Source organism: Drosophila hydei, unplaced genomic scaffold (genome assembly GCF_003285905.1).
Source record: "Drosophila hydei strain 15085-1641.00,03,60 unplaced genomic scaffold, DhydRS2 tig00000149-arrow-pilon, whole genome shotgun sequence".
Taxonomy (NCBI): domain Eukaryota; kingdom Metazoa; phylum Arthropoda; class Insecta; order Diptera; family Drosophilidae; genus Drosophila; species Drosophila hydei.
Window position 1 is genome coordinate 3421705 of NW_022045678.1, and position 17812 is coordinate 3439516.

At 40.9% G+C, this 17812-nt stretch overlaps 1 protein-coding gene across 2 annotated transcripts; it reads left to right on the top strand.

Moving 5' to 3' along the window:
- The first annotated feature begins 11642 nt into the window (after positions 1 to 11642).
- Positions 11643 to 12615, top strand: LOC111603933. 2 transcript variants are annotated; one of them, XM_023321760.2, is made up of 2 exons: positions 11643 to 12282; positions 12356 to 12615. In XM_023321760.2, exons 1-2 carry the CDS (start codon positions 11697 to 11699, stop codon positions 12448 to 12450), a joined length of 681 nt encoding a protein of 226 aa, XP_023177528.2. In that variant the 5' UTR covers positions 11643 to 11696; the 3' UTR covers positions 12451 to 12615. The 2 variants fall into 2 exon arrangements, with proteins under 2 accessions (XP_023177528.2, XP_023177529.2); XM_023321761.2 differs by lacking the exon at positions 12356 to 12615 and having other exon boundaries at positions 11643 to 12102; positions 12172 to 12253.
- Positions 12616 to 17812: the final 5197 nt, after the last annotated feature.

Sequence of the window (17812 nt, forward strand, 5' to 3'; positions counted from 1 at the left end):
ATAGAATGCGCATTATGCATAGATACGAAAAGTTTTATTTGACTCATTTGGCTTGTGTATCCGACTAATTACTCAACGTCTCATTAAACAAATAAATGTGTCAAGAAAACATTTGTTTGCTATACATCACATGGGTAGCTTGCCAGCGGGGGCAACGGAAGGCCACAAAATCACATCATGTGAAAATGACAAATCAAATGCGATTAACACATCATTTCGTTCTAGAAACAAACACAGACAGCTGACGGAAGCGGCAAGCGAGGAGCATCGCTCTCGAAAGGTCTCCCAAAACAAAGACTTTCGAAACATTGCCGTGCATTAATCACAAAAATCACCTGACAGCAAAGCTGTGAGCTCGGAAACTGTTCAAAATTGTTCAATTGAAAATAAAAATACTTTTCAAAGAACCAAGAACAAATTCGTGAACTGTGAGATGAGCATATGCATTAGTCGAGATTTTAAAGAGCACAAATTAAGGTGAGAGATTAATGCCAGATAACGCTGAGAGCGAGTTGATTGGATAGGGCAATGCTTAAGGTCTGTTCCTTCAATCAAAGTTGGCTTAAGTCTGCTGTGCCCAATGTCAAATAGAAAACCTTTGGTTCATCAAATTAATCATCGTACTTGAAACTTTAAATAGTTGCGAATTACAAGTTATAAAGTACAGTAGAGAGGCATTTATTTTGTTTGTACTGTGTTCTAAAGTTAACTTAACTTCATTAATCTCAGCTTGTTCAGTTGCCAACTGAAATACAAACAGGTTTGCAGTAGATACAATCGTACAGCCTATATACATTCTCTTATTGAAGAATGCAAAATAAGCATAATTATAAAAATTATGCTTAATTAATAATTTTGTGAAAATTATTAATTAATAATTTTGTGAAAATTATTAATTAATTTATTTATATATTAAAAAATCTTTAGTAAAAAGTTTTAGCGGAATGTGTATAAAAGTAAGCTGATAAGCCAAGCATTTTCAGCCATCACATAGGATAATGTGAAACTATAAAACTTAATTTATTTAAGCTTTTTTTTAATTTAATTTTTTTAACTTTGCTTTTAAAAGAACTGAAATTTGCTTTACGAAAGACGGAACAAGTTAATCGGATACACAGCGCAGAAGTTGATCAAGAACCAGAATTTTCAAGGCATGAAGCGTATTCTCAGGCACAACAAAAGATCTACAATATCTACTAATACTTTCAAAAAATATTTTTAATATCTAAAAGAACTCCTCCTTCGCAGTAAATTTATTTTTTTTAAATTTAAATTTATTTAAATTTTTATTTACTCTATCAATTGAAACTTTTAAATCCAACAATAATCTCTAGCTCTTTCTTTTTGCTTAGCCTCACATATATTAACTTTAAAAAGTCTGCTTATCTGCATTTGCTTAGATGTGCAGTTGATATCAATATTCACATCATTCGTATGATCTTCTTCTTCTTCTTGCGAGTTTTTTCCTTTTGATAAACTAGTTCAAGTTCTTGACACGGTTGCTGTATCCATTTATGCTCGGCTCGTATGATCCAATTGCGTCGAAAGCTGTGCCGTTCTTGGCTGTCACCTTTCTTATCTGCGAGTCTGCTGGCGGACATGTGACAGCAACAACGACAACAGCAACAATTGCTCTAAAAACAACATCAACGACACTCACAATGCGCTCGTCGTGCAATTTATTGGGCCCATCAATCAAGTGGCCATACCATGGATACATTTTGTGTGGTGTTGTGATTCTCCGCAAATAATTGTTGCCATCGTTGCACATTGCACATGCCTGTCTCTTTCTCTGTCCATCCGTCCATCTGTCTGTCTGTCTGTCTGGCTGTCTGCCTGTCAATGGGTGTGGTCACAGTTGCCTGCACATAGTTTATGGCCCTGGTTGCCCGTTGCTCAGCAATCGTCACTCAGCGTCTGTGTCTGCCACAAAAAAGGCCAATCATCGATCATGGTCATCATCATCATCATCATCGGCATCATCATGAGCATTGCTGTCATCATTATTGATGAGCTACAGTGAAAAGCAGTCGTCAGTCAACTGCCCCACTCGACCAAGATAATATCTTTTGCAACAAATTTTTGACAGCTTCGATGCGTTGCCTCGTCCATTCCTGTGTTGCAACGCAATGTTGCTCTGCAACTGGAGACCGACACCGAGTTGGACTCGGGCTGCCTGTCTGGCTGTTTGGCCGTTTGGTTGGCTGCCTGTTGGGCCCTGTCACATTTATCACAAATTCAATGAATAATAATTTTTGCACGCTGTGTGATGTGACGTGCTAATGTTATCTGATTGGAATCGCTGATGAAGCCGGGCAACAGGGCACGGAGGACCTTGCCAACGTGCTGTCAGTGGAAGCTCTTAAGTATTAAATACGTGGCCATTGGCTTGGCTTTTGATCTGCCATTTTGTATTATATAAATTGAGTTTGCGATAAGCGAACGAGCTCATAAATTTAAAGCCGCGATCATTTCCGGCTCATTCCAGAGCGGAATTTATGGCTCAGCTCTATCTACACAAAGTCAGCGTCATATGATGGGATATCTAACCCTTCCCTATTTATATTTGCTCTGGCGCCTACTGGAATTACACCTAGGCTTGTTTTATGATGGGCTCATCGATCTACCTTTGAGCGTACCTCAACCCAACTTAGCAAATACAAGTGAAGTATTTATAGAGCTATACGAAAGACCAACTAAATATGTACATATGATCTTGCGCTCTACCTACAGAGGAATATTTATGGGGTCGATCTGACGCCTTATCAAGTATATAAATATATATCTTTATATATACAGTTTACTTTGTGCTTTGCATATATTTTTTACAATTTATTTGTTTTTACTTTGTGTCGAGCATTTATTTACAATTGGAATCTTAAATACCTGCGCAGCACAGCGAGGTCGATGATATTTTTCAATCAATTCAAGTGATCAATCAAATGAATTCTCCTACACAATCACAACAATGCAGACAGGGACAGAAACGTCTGTCTCTGTGGCCATTTGTGTTTATATCGCTGTATCTTAAGTGATCTTCAGGCAGCTCGCTCTTCGGTGTCCCCCCTAACGAGCTGAAACTGAATTCGACATGCTTGCCCCCAGACTAATCAATTACAAAGAGATGCCAACTTGTCAGGGAGCCAACAAACAGTCAAGGCGGCGAGAAGTTAGCGCCAAATTACTTTTAGCAAAGTAAATCAACTGTCTGTCTGTTGAGGAATTCGTCAGCGATTTCAAAAATGTTGTGTGTACAAAAGACTTGTTGACAGTTCTTAATTGTTGAGGATTTCTCCCTCTCTCTCTCTCTCTCTGTCTGTCTGTCTGTCTGGCAAAAGCAAGCTTTACAAACTTTGTAAGAGGTCTTCAGCTTGACAACGACCTCTCTATCTATCTGCTGCTAGCTGTCAAGGTGATTTGCATATAATGGTCAATATTTTGAGTGAGCCGAAAACCGGAAACAAATTTGCAAATGCCTCGAGGCCAAAAAGAAAAATAATAAAACTCCCAGAAATTCCCTTTTGTACATGAAAAATGAAAATTGAATGAAATGCATGTGTGGGCGTGTGTGTGTGTATCGTTGACAACGCGCTCGAAAATATTAAAAGCTTGCCCCAGGCGCACAACGACGCCAACAACAATAACAACAATAACAACAAAGTAAGCTCCTACAGCAAAGTAATGCGATAGGGGCTCTTCCGTACGTGAGAGACTCGCATATGTCGCCGCCTGTCAAACTGTCAGCATACGCAAATAACGGTTAAGGATTTGTCAACTGCCAACGGCAACGACAACTGTAAACACGTAAGCTATGCGCTGCTCGAGAGCGCACGACTCGCCGAATACCCTGCACTAGGCAGCTATAAGGTATGCAATCAACATATTTGCTTGATTCAAGAAGTAAAATGTTAAAAGCTCATCACTACTCGAGGTGCAAGCTGAGCTGAATAAATTTATAAGTCTGTGCAATTGAAGATTTGCAAAGCTTATATCATCTTTTGACAGCTTATGGAGTATGTATGGGGTAGAAGACTTGTAATTCTTTAGCTTCTAGATTTAAAACTTTTGCCAGCTAATCCACTTGTCGATATATTAATTTACTGTATATTTCTAAGAACTTTGTACTGATCGATAACAGAAATCGTAAGCTAGAGCTGGCCAAGCTACTGTTCAAACAATCTAACTTCCTTCTAAAATTCATAATAAGAAATATTTCATGACAAGCTACACTCAGAGACTCGAACCATTAGTTTCTAATTGCACATTTTCCTCAAGATGCATACGGAGCGAAGATTGATCATCTAATGATATTCAGTCTCAAGCAATGACAGGAGTTACTCAAACGATTCATGCTGAGCTTCAAATATAAGTTGTGCGAACTATAAAGGAAGTTTTTGATTCATTTAAATGTCCTGTGAAATGTCCTATTCCAGCTGATCTCTTCTTATTTCTTATCGCCTAAGAAGGAATTTAATATTTCGAACTATTATGCATAGACCATCCCCAATATGCGATCCAAAATATTTGAGAGAGATTTATGTTGTTACAGATGATTAAACATTTACTCGCAAAACATAAACTTCCTTTGCAGGCGTATCAAAAATGTAAGTATCGCAATAAAAATCACATTAAGTTAATATATGCATGCTAGCTACACATAACATATTCGTGGCTCGTAGTTTTGGAGGTTTTCTGTCTGCTCTTTATCAACCACAAAGATCAAGGCAGTAATTTATTTCTTTATAGCGAAAGTCAACTGTGGCTTGATTTACAGTGCAGCAATATATTTTATATTAATAACCAAGCACATTTCCAACAGCTAAAGATAGCCAAGCGCTTTCTAACTCAATAATTGATACGTGTTCTTAAAGCTTTCCTAAAAGTATATATTTGCTTTCCACGTACTCGTAAAAATAAATATTATGATAGTATATTTATTTATATTCCTAAGAGTCTTATTAATGATATGCTCCAATGAACAATATCTCAAACTTTAAGTAAAAAATAAGCATATTGCAGTCGTGTGCTGCCGACTGCATAATACACGCTCAAGTTGTTGAAAGTAGAGAAAATACATTTTACAAATATCGATAGAGTAGATCAATAACTAAACTTGGATGATCTTAATCTTCTTAAATAGTGATACACTTTTTTCTGATTTCCCATGCCAATAAGATGAATATATATCTAGAAAATACACATTTTTGGGTTTCCGATTTATACTGAATTATCACGCGTCTCTAAAGGAAATATCATTTATTTTTTTTATTTATTTTATTTCATTAAAATAGTAGTGCGACATAATTAAGTGCTAAACACAATATTACAAAAACAATTTTAAACGAATATTTAGATTAAAATATTTTTTATTAATTTAGATATTTTCACAAATAAAAATTTATTAAATTTAATTGTTCATAAAAATAGCAGTGCCTACTAAAAAGCATGTATTCAACACAATGCTTCAATATAAATAACTTAAAAGAAGCATACTAGAGACAGATGCAGTCTCACAGACAATGAACAAATCCAATATACCCCTTTCGCTGCGTGAACGAGCATACAGAATTGAACCGTTAAGAGCTTGAAATGAAATTTGCGCATTCTTTGTTCTAAGTGGAAATGTCTGTCGACATGCTGATTTGACTGATTGATGGACTGGCTGACTGAGTGATTGAGTGAGCGAATGAGTATTTCAAGTGATTGCGTCGCTGTCAATATCGAATGAGGCACATGACTCACACTGAGGCACGTAAACAACAACAGTAAAAGCAACAGCAACAGCAACAGCAACAGCAACAGCAACAGCAAACAGTTTATTCGTTATCAATCTTATCAGCAATGTAATGACATTTAACATGCCGCATAAAGACTCCCCAGGCCCAGAAGAGCGACTCTTCTTACCCTCTATCTGCTCGCTCCTCCTCCTCCTCCTGGTGCTGTTTTGCTGCTCGCTGATGAAATTGATTTTCCAATTGCTGCCGTTTGACAAGTTTGCTGGCTACTGGCACGCAAAGGCATTTTGTTTAACGTATCTCAACGAGTCGGCTTCCATATGTTGTTGCTGTTTGTTGTTGCTGTTGTAATTTATGCGCCGGCTCGTTTATTTGACATGTCAAAAGTTGTGTCGCTTGATTGATGACTGCTGTCAACACATATTTTCTAATTTTTTTTCAACTTCTCTTCTCTTTCGACACACGCACACATGCACGGATGTTTGTAGCTAAAATATTTACTGTGTGTGCGGTTAGGCCGCAAAGGGTTTCGGTTGTTGTATTTGGTTTAGCCTTTTGCTAACTGTACTACTGGCTGCCATTCTATGGGTTTTTCTGGTTTATCGATGCTCTCGCTTTTTGCCGCAATGTGAACACATTGCATATTTTGTTTAGCTCCGACACGAGATTGATGAGCTCTGCCCGCCGCCTGTCACATGCTTCAATGGATCGAATGGGTGTCTGCTGCAGTAGCAGTGGCAGTGGCAGGACCAGGGGCCAGGGGCTAAGTTGGACGTTGCTTTCACATCTTGACAGCGGCGCAAACAAATTGTGGCGACAGGAAGTGTGCACAAATACATAGGGACTACAAAACGAAGAGTGCGGGCTTTTGAGTTACGAGGATTACATTTCTGGTGTCTGAATTGATTGATGGCTATGGCAATGTTGCCTGACATTCCAGCTAGGTGAGAGCCCAATATTGAATTCTTTCTGCCCTGACACAGCACTGCAAAGCCAAGCCCCAAATTACAAACACAATCAGCCTGCCAACTGAGACAGCAGTTGTCTGCCAGCCTGTCCAAATGTGGAAGGGAATATGCAGCTCCATCCATCTAGGCTAGACAAGCTTGTCTTGTTTTTACATACATGTCTCTAATTAATGGAATTAGACAGTCCTTGATTGAGACAATGAGCTGAGTCTGGTATAGCCAGCTGTCTGTTCTTATGAATGCGTGAAGAACTCAATTTTAAAGATATATATATTTTTATACTATGCGTGGTTTATCAAATTTTATCGATAACCCAGCATATTTACTTGTTATCGATAATGTCTTTAAGCATAGCTTGAAGATCGACTAATCTAGAGACTCAAAGTCTAAAAAGATTTTGACTTTTCCTAGTTGTGTGTATGGTTTGAGTATCTCTTAGTCGGGCACTTCCTACCAGAGCTGCGTATTCTATTATAACTGATTGGGAATTTTAAATATTTAATACGTTTATATAACTAATGAGCAACAAGTATGAGCTGCAATAGCAGTACTTTGGCATTTTCCTGTTGCGTCATGATTACATGTTTGCTTTACCTTCACAGTTCTTGAGGTTTTCATATTAAATAGTAAAAAATTAAGCAACAAAACCAAAGTTAATAATTATATCATTCTCATACGTTGGCTGTCATAAAGGCTATTATCGTCGGTTCGCCGATGAATCGATAAACACCTTGAGTGCAATTAAGTTGGCAAATACCGACGGCCGTTCAATAAATGTTTTGTTGCTAAAGCCAACTAAGCTGATGTCGAAAAAGCCACAATTAACCAACAAACTTTAGGGAAACACCCCACTCATTGTTCGCTCCTTCAACTGGCAATCAATTTCTCGCGCTGTAAATTAACCATCTGACTGGCAACTGGGGCTTGAGACCTGGGACCTGGGACCTGAAACCTGGGACAATGGCAGCTGCTAACTGCCCTGCCTGGCAGAGTATAGCGCGACTGGCGGCTTAAGTCGCCCCGCACAACTCCCTCGACTCACAATCAGCGCACATTAATATGCACGAAAACCATAAACAATGCAGCAGGCGAGGCGAAAGAGAAGGGGATCTCACTGACAGAGAGAGAGAGAGAGAGACAGTGAGGTGGGCTAGCCAGGAGATGGTGTGAGAGGCGTTACAGCAGCAATCACACACACACACACACACACCACAGAGCAAATGCTGCTGTTGCCGCCAAAGAAGTCATCTCTCTCTCTCTCTCTCTCTCTCTCTCTCGCTCCCGCCCACTATGGCGTCTCTTTCGCTCGCTGGCTGAACCCAACTGACAATATTTATTGCAAATGCAGCAATAAATTTCAAAACACCATTCGCTAAGCACCACATGGGGTCTCGAAAATTGAAGATAAATTTTAAGGCGGCAATTTATGATTTGTGAGCATAAGCGTGAGTCTCGTTTCAGCCTCCGACAGCCGCAGCCTCGACCCCGTTGCCAGATACCTGATCGGGGCAGGGGAGTGCAGAATCTGCGCCTGTATTTACTGCGGACTGTAGCTCTTGGCTACACAGGGCAGACAATCAGTAGAGCCGCTGTTGACAAGTGTGGAGTGTTTGCCGCCGCACTCTTTCGCTCACGACTGGGCCTGGGCACAGTTCCTTCTCTTCGAACTGCGAGCTGCCCGTTTTTCAATTGTGTTTACCGCGATTTTACTGCCCGCTGCGCCTTTGACAGCCGCAGCGCAAGCGAAACTGAACGAAATACCCTTGGCCAACCTCTACCGCTGCCTCTGACTCTCTCTCTACCACAGCTAAGTAATGAAACTGAAGACGGCAATTGCTTTTTGTGCCCAGAATGAAAACTGCATTTGTTGGTTAGACAAATTACCTAAGCAAAAATATCACAAATATTTTATGAGCAAATAAAGCTCAAGTAACGAATATGTGGCTCTTGAGCCACAACTCAACTGAATCAGAAAGTGTTTGATAGGCTCAACGCGTATCTGAATAGAGTTAGCCTTATCAACAGATGTTTCCTAGCTTCAGATATTTCAACTGAAAAATCATTTGATGACACATCAACCCTCCTCTGGCCTGTATTATTTTTGTACACAGAGTAAGAGAGTATATTAGTTTTGCATATGGATAGAACGTGTCTTTTTGTCTATCTATTTCCAAAGTTATATCATTTTTGAAATGGTCCCAACGGGTTAAGCTTTGTCTTCCTGATTAACTTCACATCATCATTAAACATAAATAAATATTTTAAATATTCTTACATAAACTTATGCAATTTTTCGGAATCATTTTCCAATTGTTTCGAAATAAATTTGGACATTTTTTGGCTATTGACGACTTATAAACTATGCATTGCTTCAGTCTGCGCGAGAATCAGCTCTATAAATAACAGAGAGATAACTCAGTTACCTAACAACACGAACTGAATGCGGCTCTGGGGAAGTGCATAATTGAAGCGAGTCGATTGTGCCGCGGGCTCTGCTTACAACAACGTGTTGCAATTATTCACTGACGAGATTCCAAGGAACCTGAAGAGCCGGAGCCGGAGCCGGAGCAGCTGGCAATCTTCTCGCCATGCAAACAATCTGCTTGGAGTCTACAGCAGCGAAAAATGGGAAAAAGGGTTTATGAATGCGCACATGAAAAATGGAACATCGTTAAGAGCAATTCATAATGAAATACGGGCCAAGCACATCTATGTCTGTGTATTTGGCTGAAGCCGAGCCGACGACTCCGATTAGGTCTTGGACTTTTGCACCCAGGCGGTCGGCTGAATATATATTTTTCTGCTTTGCTTTTCAAATTATGACTACAAGCAGGATATTGGGTTAAAGTTGTTTTGTTTGGCCATAAAGTTTGATGCCGCCTCAGCTGATTCCTGGCCTCGACCACAGCTGGCGGCTGCCCGGTTAAATAAAGCTGTTCGAGGCAACGGCATTTCAATCAGAACAGCACAGCACACCAGAGCAGAGACCCCAAGACCCAAATAGCCTACCCACCTTATCAATAATATTTCTCCATACGAGCATCCCAGCGATAGGCCATAAATACGAGTCCAGGCGAGTCGAGTGGCTAGGGAAATTTATAGAGTCTGTTGCTCGGGCTGTCAGGTGAAATAAATAATAAATTCGTTATATTGGCCGACAGCAGCGGCTTTCAACAGTCCACAACAACGGCAAGAGCAATAGCCACAGTCAGAGCCGTAGTCGACCAGCCAGCCGGCCAGGTCCACATCGCAGACTGCAACAAAGGGGCGTATGATGAAGGCACGCCCACGATGTAGTCATTCCTTCGTTGTGCTGCATGGCCCCACGGCCAGCAAATTTGAATTCAATGAAAGATGAAATCATTAGGTTCGGGGCAATTTGAAGGCTGAAACTTTGACCCAGGCATGGCTCAGTCGTGCAAAGGGCTGACAGAAGGGTTTCGGAGGCGTTGTTACGACATTGCAATTGCTGTCAGCCAAGTGGACTGTGGAGTCTGCAATTAAGAGCAGCTTTCTGCCTCAAAGGGCCACACACAGAAAGCACAAATAAAATAACATTTAAAACATAGCCGTAAAAGTTGTGCCTAATAAGCATGGTCTAAGCGGGTCTATCATGCTGGGGGTAGGGCCAATGCTGCATGCCACAAAACGGTGGCTGCCGAGCACCATAATCAACTAACCATATTGCATAGCTTTGCTGGCACGTTATGGCCGGCCTAATAAATTTTAGCAGCAGCGCAAATTTGCCCAGAGTCGAGCCTGGCACCGAGTCGAGTCGAGTCGAGTCGAGTCGAGCCTGGTTGGACAACAAAAGCGCACATAAATCAACGATCAAGACAATTGCCCTGTAATAATTTGAACTTCTTAAAGTTGTAAGCCGGCCCACACTTCTGCGCCAGCAGTGAGACCAACACCGATCTGGCGGCACATAAAAATAACAGCTTATCGGCTAAAAGAATCGTGTCGTAGCACGCCTACCAGCTCAAAGGCATTAAAATATGAAACAACAATTGCAAAACCCAGCCGCGATCCGCAGCCCAGGCGAGGGCGGGCACTACCCCCGGGTGAAATCAACAGCAGCAGCAGCAGCAGCAGCAGCAGTCGGACGGAACTTTTGGGCCTGGCTAAGTGCCGTGTGGTAGGCGGCAGCCATTGGCAGCGGCACGTTTTCTTGGCGACGGCTTTGTGAAATTCCTTAGCTCCGCTCCGCCCGCTGCCGGGAGACAGCCGGCATCCACAGCTTAACGAAAGATATATAGGTGTATCTGCAAAGCGCCGACTAAAATCGCCATTGTTCGCGCAAGCCATGGCAGACAGTGGGTTACAACTTACTCGACAATTCGAACTGCATGCGATATCTCAATTTGGGTACTCATAAAGCCAATAGGGATAACGGCGCGAGCTTTAAAAGTCGATCGTTGTGTACTCTCTCGATTGCAATGCATCAGTGGGTGGCTCAGGTCTGCTTAGATATGTCAGAATGGTGCATGGATAGGTGTCATATGATAGACTAATGAAATGCGCACAGAGTTATTTGCAATGGTTTTCTGTTGTAAAATCTTGTTAAGGGTTCGCATAGTATACTCTCGCAATGTGAACCATGGCATAATAGTAGACCTACAGTACGTGGTATCTAAGCCTTATTCACTTTCATTTAACATTTGAGGCATTCCTTGACGAATTATCTCTCTCCGACCTCCGATCTGATAGACCTTTAGCCCAAGCAAAATACCCAAAGCAATTCAGAAGAAAACAACTTGTTATCTCTCATCCAATTAACATTTGAGTATCTTGACACTGCTGTCTGCTTTTAATGCTTTCCTAACTATAAGATTAACCAGTTTGAGAGCTAGTCAACCAAGCGATTAGCGTCAGGCAATTGACTTTTCGTATGCCAATCGAACACACAACTCATTTACACAAACAGTGCTTAGGGCACACGTCTTTCAATGTTAATCTAAAATATTGGTGTATAACTAATGCAACTGGCAGGATGACCTGCAAGCAGCCAACCTCGCAGCAGCTTGCCTATCTAGACGAGCTGAAGCAGCGCCTGCTGGACCTTCGCAAGCGGCAAAAGTCGTTTATGGTGGAGACAGCACAGATTCTGCGCAGTATCAACAACGATCAGGCAACGTCACTATCGAAGACGACTTCGATGATCTCGGTTCAGGCAGCGCAAAAGCTTGATAGTCCGGAATGCGGTGGTAAAATCAAGCAGCTGATCAACCGCTTCGAGGATCTGCGTCAAACATCGAAAGAGTTCACCGACCAGCCTTTGCCCGAAGAGCTAGTGGGCGTTGATGTCCGGAAGCTACTCCAGGGCTATGAGCAGCTGATTGTGGAGGGTAACATTTTGCAAAAGTCCTGGATCCTTTTGAGGAAAACTACGGAAAGTTGTGCGCGTCAGACCAACAGAGATGATCCAAAGTTGAAGACTTCAAGCTCAAAACCCTCTTCTTTCGCAGAGCAAACGTCCGACTGCCCAGAGAACGATCTACCCAGTGTCCCCATCGGCTCGTTCCCCGAAACAGAAAAGGTATTTAACGACCAATCCAACTGGGTTAAATGGAACGATGGTTAGTTAACACTCGATAAGATAAAGCGATTGCTCCTCTACCCCTTTATATTCTATAAACCATGAACTTGTAGGTAAATCCAACTGTCAACGTTTCGGAGCTGTACTTCATTTGTTACTTCGCCTTTTCAACAAACGCTGCATGCGTAAGTCTCGGCGAATGCGATGATTTAACAAGCAAACGAAAACAGAATGGGAAATAAGAGAGTGATAGGAAGGTCATTGAAAATTCTCCGTGAAATGCATCTTACAATTAGGATATATTTTTATTTAAGTGCTACAAAAACAGGAACTTGTGCTGCAGACAAACAGAAACTAAATTGATTAAACCAAACTCCCAGCTAGAGCATAAATCAATAGCCACACCACACATCAACATGTCAATATTTTGCCTAATTAATGTGGGTTGGGCGCGAATCGCATCAATTTCGGGTGTCAAGTGCATTGAGAGAGGGAAACCTCAAAGCTGCGTGTTGGGGTGGGGGAAGGGGAAGGGCAGATGGGGAGAGGGGGAGAGGCGGTAAGACCACCATCAGACGCTAATGTAGCTGTCGCTACATGAGAGGACCGAACGATGGGAGGACGTATGGCAGCAACTGCTGTGCTGACAGCGCATTTTAGTCGCTCGTGGAATACCGAAAATAAATCTTGGCATGTCGTGACAGCGAGAGCAGGGACCGTTGACTAAAAACTCTGTAATTGATGGGGTAAGGGAGGGGCGGGAGGGGCAAAGAAAAAACGAAATACTTTGCCCCACACGCAAAGCGAGAAGTAAACATTTAAATTTAAATTAAGTGGCTTGTTTGGCGTCATCGAATGCAGCAGCTAATGAGACCCGGCCAAGGCAAGAGGCGTTGCTGCCAAAGACGCGGAGGAGCCGGCCCGGTGAGTGGCGGTGCACAGCAAACAGCATGCGAGCATCTCAGCAGGAAACCCTCTGCTTAGCCGCTCCATTGAAATTGATATATACATAAATGTATGCCTGAATACATTTACGTTAATGCTCGGACGTAGGAATAAGATCGATGGGGCACCCAATTAGTCGAGATTGGAAAAACGTTTTAGAAACCGAATATGTTTTCTTATTTCTTATAGATGTTTAGCATATCGCGTGTAAAGCGCTTCCGCATGTAATACCTGACCAACTATATATAAAACTTGAGGTCTGAGAAGACTAACGTAGTATCGACTCAGTACGAAATGAATATATTTCGATCTAGAGCTGAGCAAAGACAACTAGTTAATGCCAAGTTATGATCCCTAGAACAAATTAGTATTTCCGTATTCAAGGGAAAACTTCTCTGGGTTTTTACTAGAGGAATTAGTGCTTACAGTAAATTCTTTTTAAGTTTTTGATTTAATTTTCTTAATAAATCTTAACCAAATTTTGTGACATCGTCGGACAGAGTTTTAAATACTACTTCCATATGCCAAATTATAATATATTTTATATCTACATTTTGTAAATGTTTTAGGTGAAAATCTTTATTTTATTTTCTTTCTTATTCGACGAGTCACTCTAATCTGTGAAATGAACGTGAAACTTATATATAAACTTATAATTTAAAACTGAACTTGTAAACGTTTAAAAGAAAATTTCAAAAAATTTTTAATACTTTTTGCGCTTGAGAAATTCCACAATATTTTGCAGATATTTATTGTAAAAAGTTTTCAGTTCAATCTGCAGCTAAACTCGCTCAGTTCATCAGGTCTAATAAATAAATAGAGTTGAGAATGCTAACAGAAATAACTTGACTATTTTAGAGTTGACCTAAACAGAGACTATATTGACAAGACGCCAACTTATGCACATCAAAATATATAAAACCTAGAACAGCCTTGCTCTAAGCCTCGGCTGTACATATACGCTGAGATTCATTACTGGTTTGGGGACAAGGCATAATTCAAAAGCTTGTGTCAAGTAAACACACCTTGCTAACTTATTTGGTTGCACACGCTAGAAGCCGCGTGATAAAAAGCATGTTCGGCAATGAAATGTGGCATCCACATCGACATCGACATCGGCATCTGCATCTGCATCTGCATCGATGCAAGTTAAAGCCCGAGACATGAGACTTTGCAGCTTATCGCGCCGACACGAGCGACGAGCGCTGGCGATGGCTATGGCGATGCTAATCAGCGACAAGAGACGCCGCATGCGGCAAGACGACAACATGTACAACGACTGCGACAGCAACATGTGTTGCAAAGACTGCAACTGCTGCTGATCGACTGGCAAATACCGCACACACCACTGCACCGACGTTTTGCAAAAGCAATTGGCAGTCAGACGACCCACAGGTACTGGGGTACAGGGTATCAAGACAGCTGGCCAGTTGGCCTCACAGCGTCTGCCTCCGCATGCGCTCAATCGTTTTGACCCGCAAAATTTATAAAATGTGCCAAGCCACAAGCTAGCCTCTGTGGCAGGTGGAAACCCACCAAAGAAGTCTACGTCTAGCGATGCAACACCGGCAACTGCCGCGCCACATGCGAGCATTATTCAAATGACATGACGTTGACCTATTGCCTCTCATGAAAATTAAACAGCTGCGTGCTCAACTCATTTAGTTGTTTAGCTTCACTCGACTATTTCCTAGAAGCTTAACAAATAAATACCTCACATTTTTGACAATTTTTAAATGGCTATTTAACTATTTGACGGGAGCTAGGCACAGCTCGAAAATGCTTTGACTTCAACAACTTACGAGCTGAGCATCGAAGAGCATCTAGTTTAATCGTATTTATTTGAGAAATTATAGCAAATAAACGCTAAAACTGGATTTATTTGTACGCTCTTTTGTCATTAGCTTAAAATATTTAATAAATCTGCTACGACATGAATTAAAAGTCTAATTGTTGGCATCATTTGGAATGTGCTTGCGGGAATGTGCCTGAGTAGTGTCTGAATTAAACAATTGCTCTCTGTTAAGATTCGAAACTTGTCAAAGTTGCGCATGCGCGTTCAGTTGACGAATTGATCAACTTTCAAGGTAACTCAATGACTAAAGATGCAGTTATGAACTTAAGACTAAAACCTCAGATAGAGGAAGCGGCAGTACCGTTGTTGCACTTCAACATGCTGTCCTTGCAGAATATAAGGTAACTTGGCGTTGCACACTGCGAAGGTCTGAGCTGGGTTATCCCCACTTGGCCAAAAACTATATTAATATCAGCCATAAACATATATCCTAGCAATCATGCTGAGTTCTCTCAGCCAATATAAAGAAAAGATTAAAGCAGAACTGATCTGTGGTTCTACAAGCCGATGTAGGCCTATTCTTAAAGCAATGCTGATATACCCAAATCTTGAATTTTATGTTATATATATATATATTTTATTTTATTTTTATTTTAATTTTATGTTATATATAAATTATGTTTATATTTTAATGACGTGGAAGAAATTTGATAAAATATATAAAAATGGCACCAAGTAGGTGCTGCTAGTCGCTTGTAAATAAATTTTTATACCCTGATCCCATTAAAAATGGGAAATCAGGGTATAATGGTTTTGTGCAAATGTATGTAACAGGCAGAAGGAGGCGTGGCAGACCCCATAAAGTATATATATTCTTGATCAGGACGACAAGCCGAGTCGATTGAGCCCTGTCCGTCTGTCTGTCCGTCCGTCTGTCCGTCTGTCCGTATGTGTGAACGCGTGGATCTCAGCATCTATAAGAGCTAGAGACTTGCAATTTTTTTTGTAGGTCCGTGTATAGCACGCGCAGGTCAAGTTTGTTTCAAATATTCGATAACTATTCGCATTTAATTGTTATCGAATAAAAACATTATTGAAATGCAGTAAATAAATTATATCTCGAAAGTCTTAAGAGCTAGAGCCTCCAAATTTTGTATTTAGTCTTATGTATATTTTATGCAATTTTGATTTTTGTTGGATTTTGGATACCGGCTCCAAATTCCCCCAAATTCTTAGAATTTAAGTTTAGTTGGAGCTAGGGCCATTATGTGAAGGCGTTTGCATCTCAACCAAGCCAATAGGATATGTAGATCATATGCTGAAAGTTTCATTAAAATCCATTAAGTAAAACAGAAGTTATTAAACAAAACGTTTGGCCAATTTGCAAAAGCACATGTCAGCAGCGCCACGCGCACGCATTTTTCCTATGCGTGTGCACACATACATTCAAATGCGTGCATTCTTTTCTATTCCAAGAATTGAAATTGCGATTGAATTGTGCTGAATTATTAGCTGCTACTTATGTTCAAATTTGCAACAACTCGCGAAAGAAGGGCAGTGGCTGCGTTGGTATAGGCGCCGCTCGTATGCAGCTTGGTCCGGGTTCGAGACCAGAGGAGATGAAATGTTTTTTATTGTTTTATTTTTTTTTTTTAGTTATGAAGTGGCGGTGTTGGTAGAGTTTGTGCACGTTGCGCAAATAATCCGGGTTCGAATCCTGGTCTCGCAATGTCGATTTTTATTTGTTTTCTTTTTTTTTTAATTCTCGATACAAACTACGGAAAATATTACAAAACTCAAAGGACTAGGATCAGGGTATCTCCTAGTCGGGCACCCCGAGTAGAGCTTTCTTACTTGTTCTAAAAGCGCTTTATCTTATCATTGCAATAGATTATGATAAGTAAGAAAGGTCTTTGAACTCTCTGCATATTTACATACGTTATATAATTTTATGAATATAGAAAATTACTAAAAAATCATCCGGAAAAAATAAATGAATCTAATCAAGTTTAAAAATCAATTGCTGCCAGTAACCGCAAAGAGAATTAAATATTGATAAATTAGTTACTAACTTGTTCTGCCTATATCATGGATGTTTCTAATATTCTGCCTATCTTAAGTTTCTGGTAAGCTTGACAGAGAGATAAGCATGGCTTAGGCAGAACTAACAATGCTGACAACTCTTATAGACTGTTCGCTAACGACTAATAGTACATAAATTCCTAGTTACATGGCATATAGTAGTATTTGTTTGGATGCATATATATATTTTAATAAACTAGTTGTTTTCGCCATTTGAAATTCGCGCTGTTCGGCTGGGTCATTAATCATTTACGCATGCAGTCGTGGCGCAGAACTTGATTTATTTTTTCTCTTGTTTTTGGGGGGAGGGCGGCAAAGCAAAATGAATATTTTCTTTGCTTCTTACGCAACACTGGTCACAAGATTGATGTGACATTTGTGTTGGCTCTCGAGAAATATGGCAGAAATATGGCAGCACTTGGCAGCAGTGGCAGCTTCTGACAGACCCCGGCGACTGCTCTTCAAGAAATTGGCAATGAAAAATTCTAGCGCCAGGCGAAACGACATTTCAATTTGAAAGTGCTGGGCACTCTGCTCTACTACTGCAACTGTCTGCCTCTCCCTCCGGCTCTATCTCTGTCTCTGTCTCTTTCGCTCGCTGACTCTGTCTGTCGCACTTGCACTCTCGACATGGCCGTGATGACAGTGAGTGCGAGAAATATATCGCCCGCAGCATATTTTTGGGTTTTGGGTTAACTTGCTTCGTCGTCGTCGTCGTCGTCGCCTTCGCCATGGCTGCCAGGCCATG

Coding starts and splice junctions, on each gene's coding strand:
- LOC111603933 (XM_023321760.2), top strand. CDS start 11,697: ATGACCTGCAAGCAGCCAACCTCGCAGCAGCTTGCCTATCTAGACGAG. Junction 12,283..12,355: donor CTGGGTTAAATGGAACGATG/GTTAGTTAACAC, acceptor ATGAACTTGTAG/GTAAATCCAACTGTCAACGT.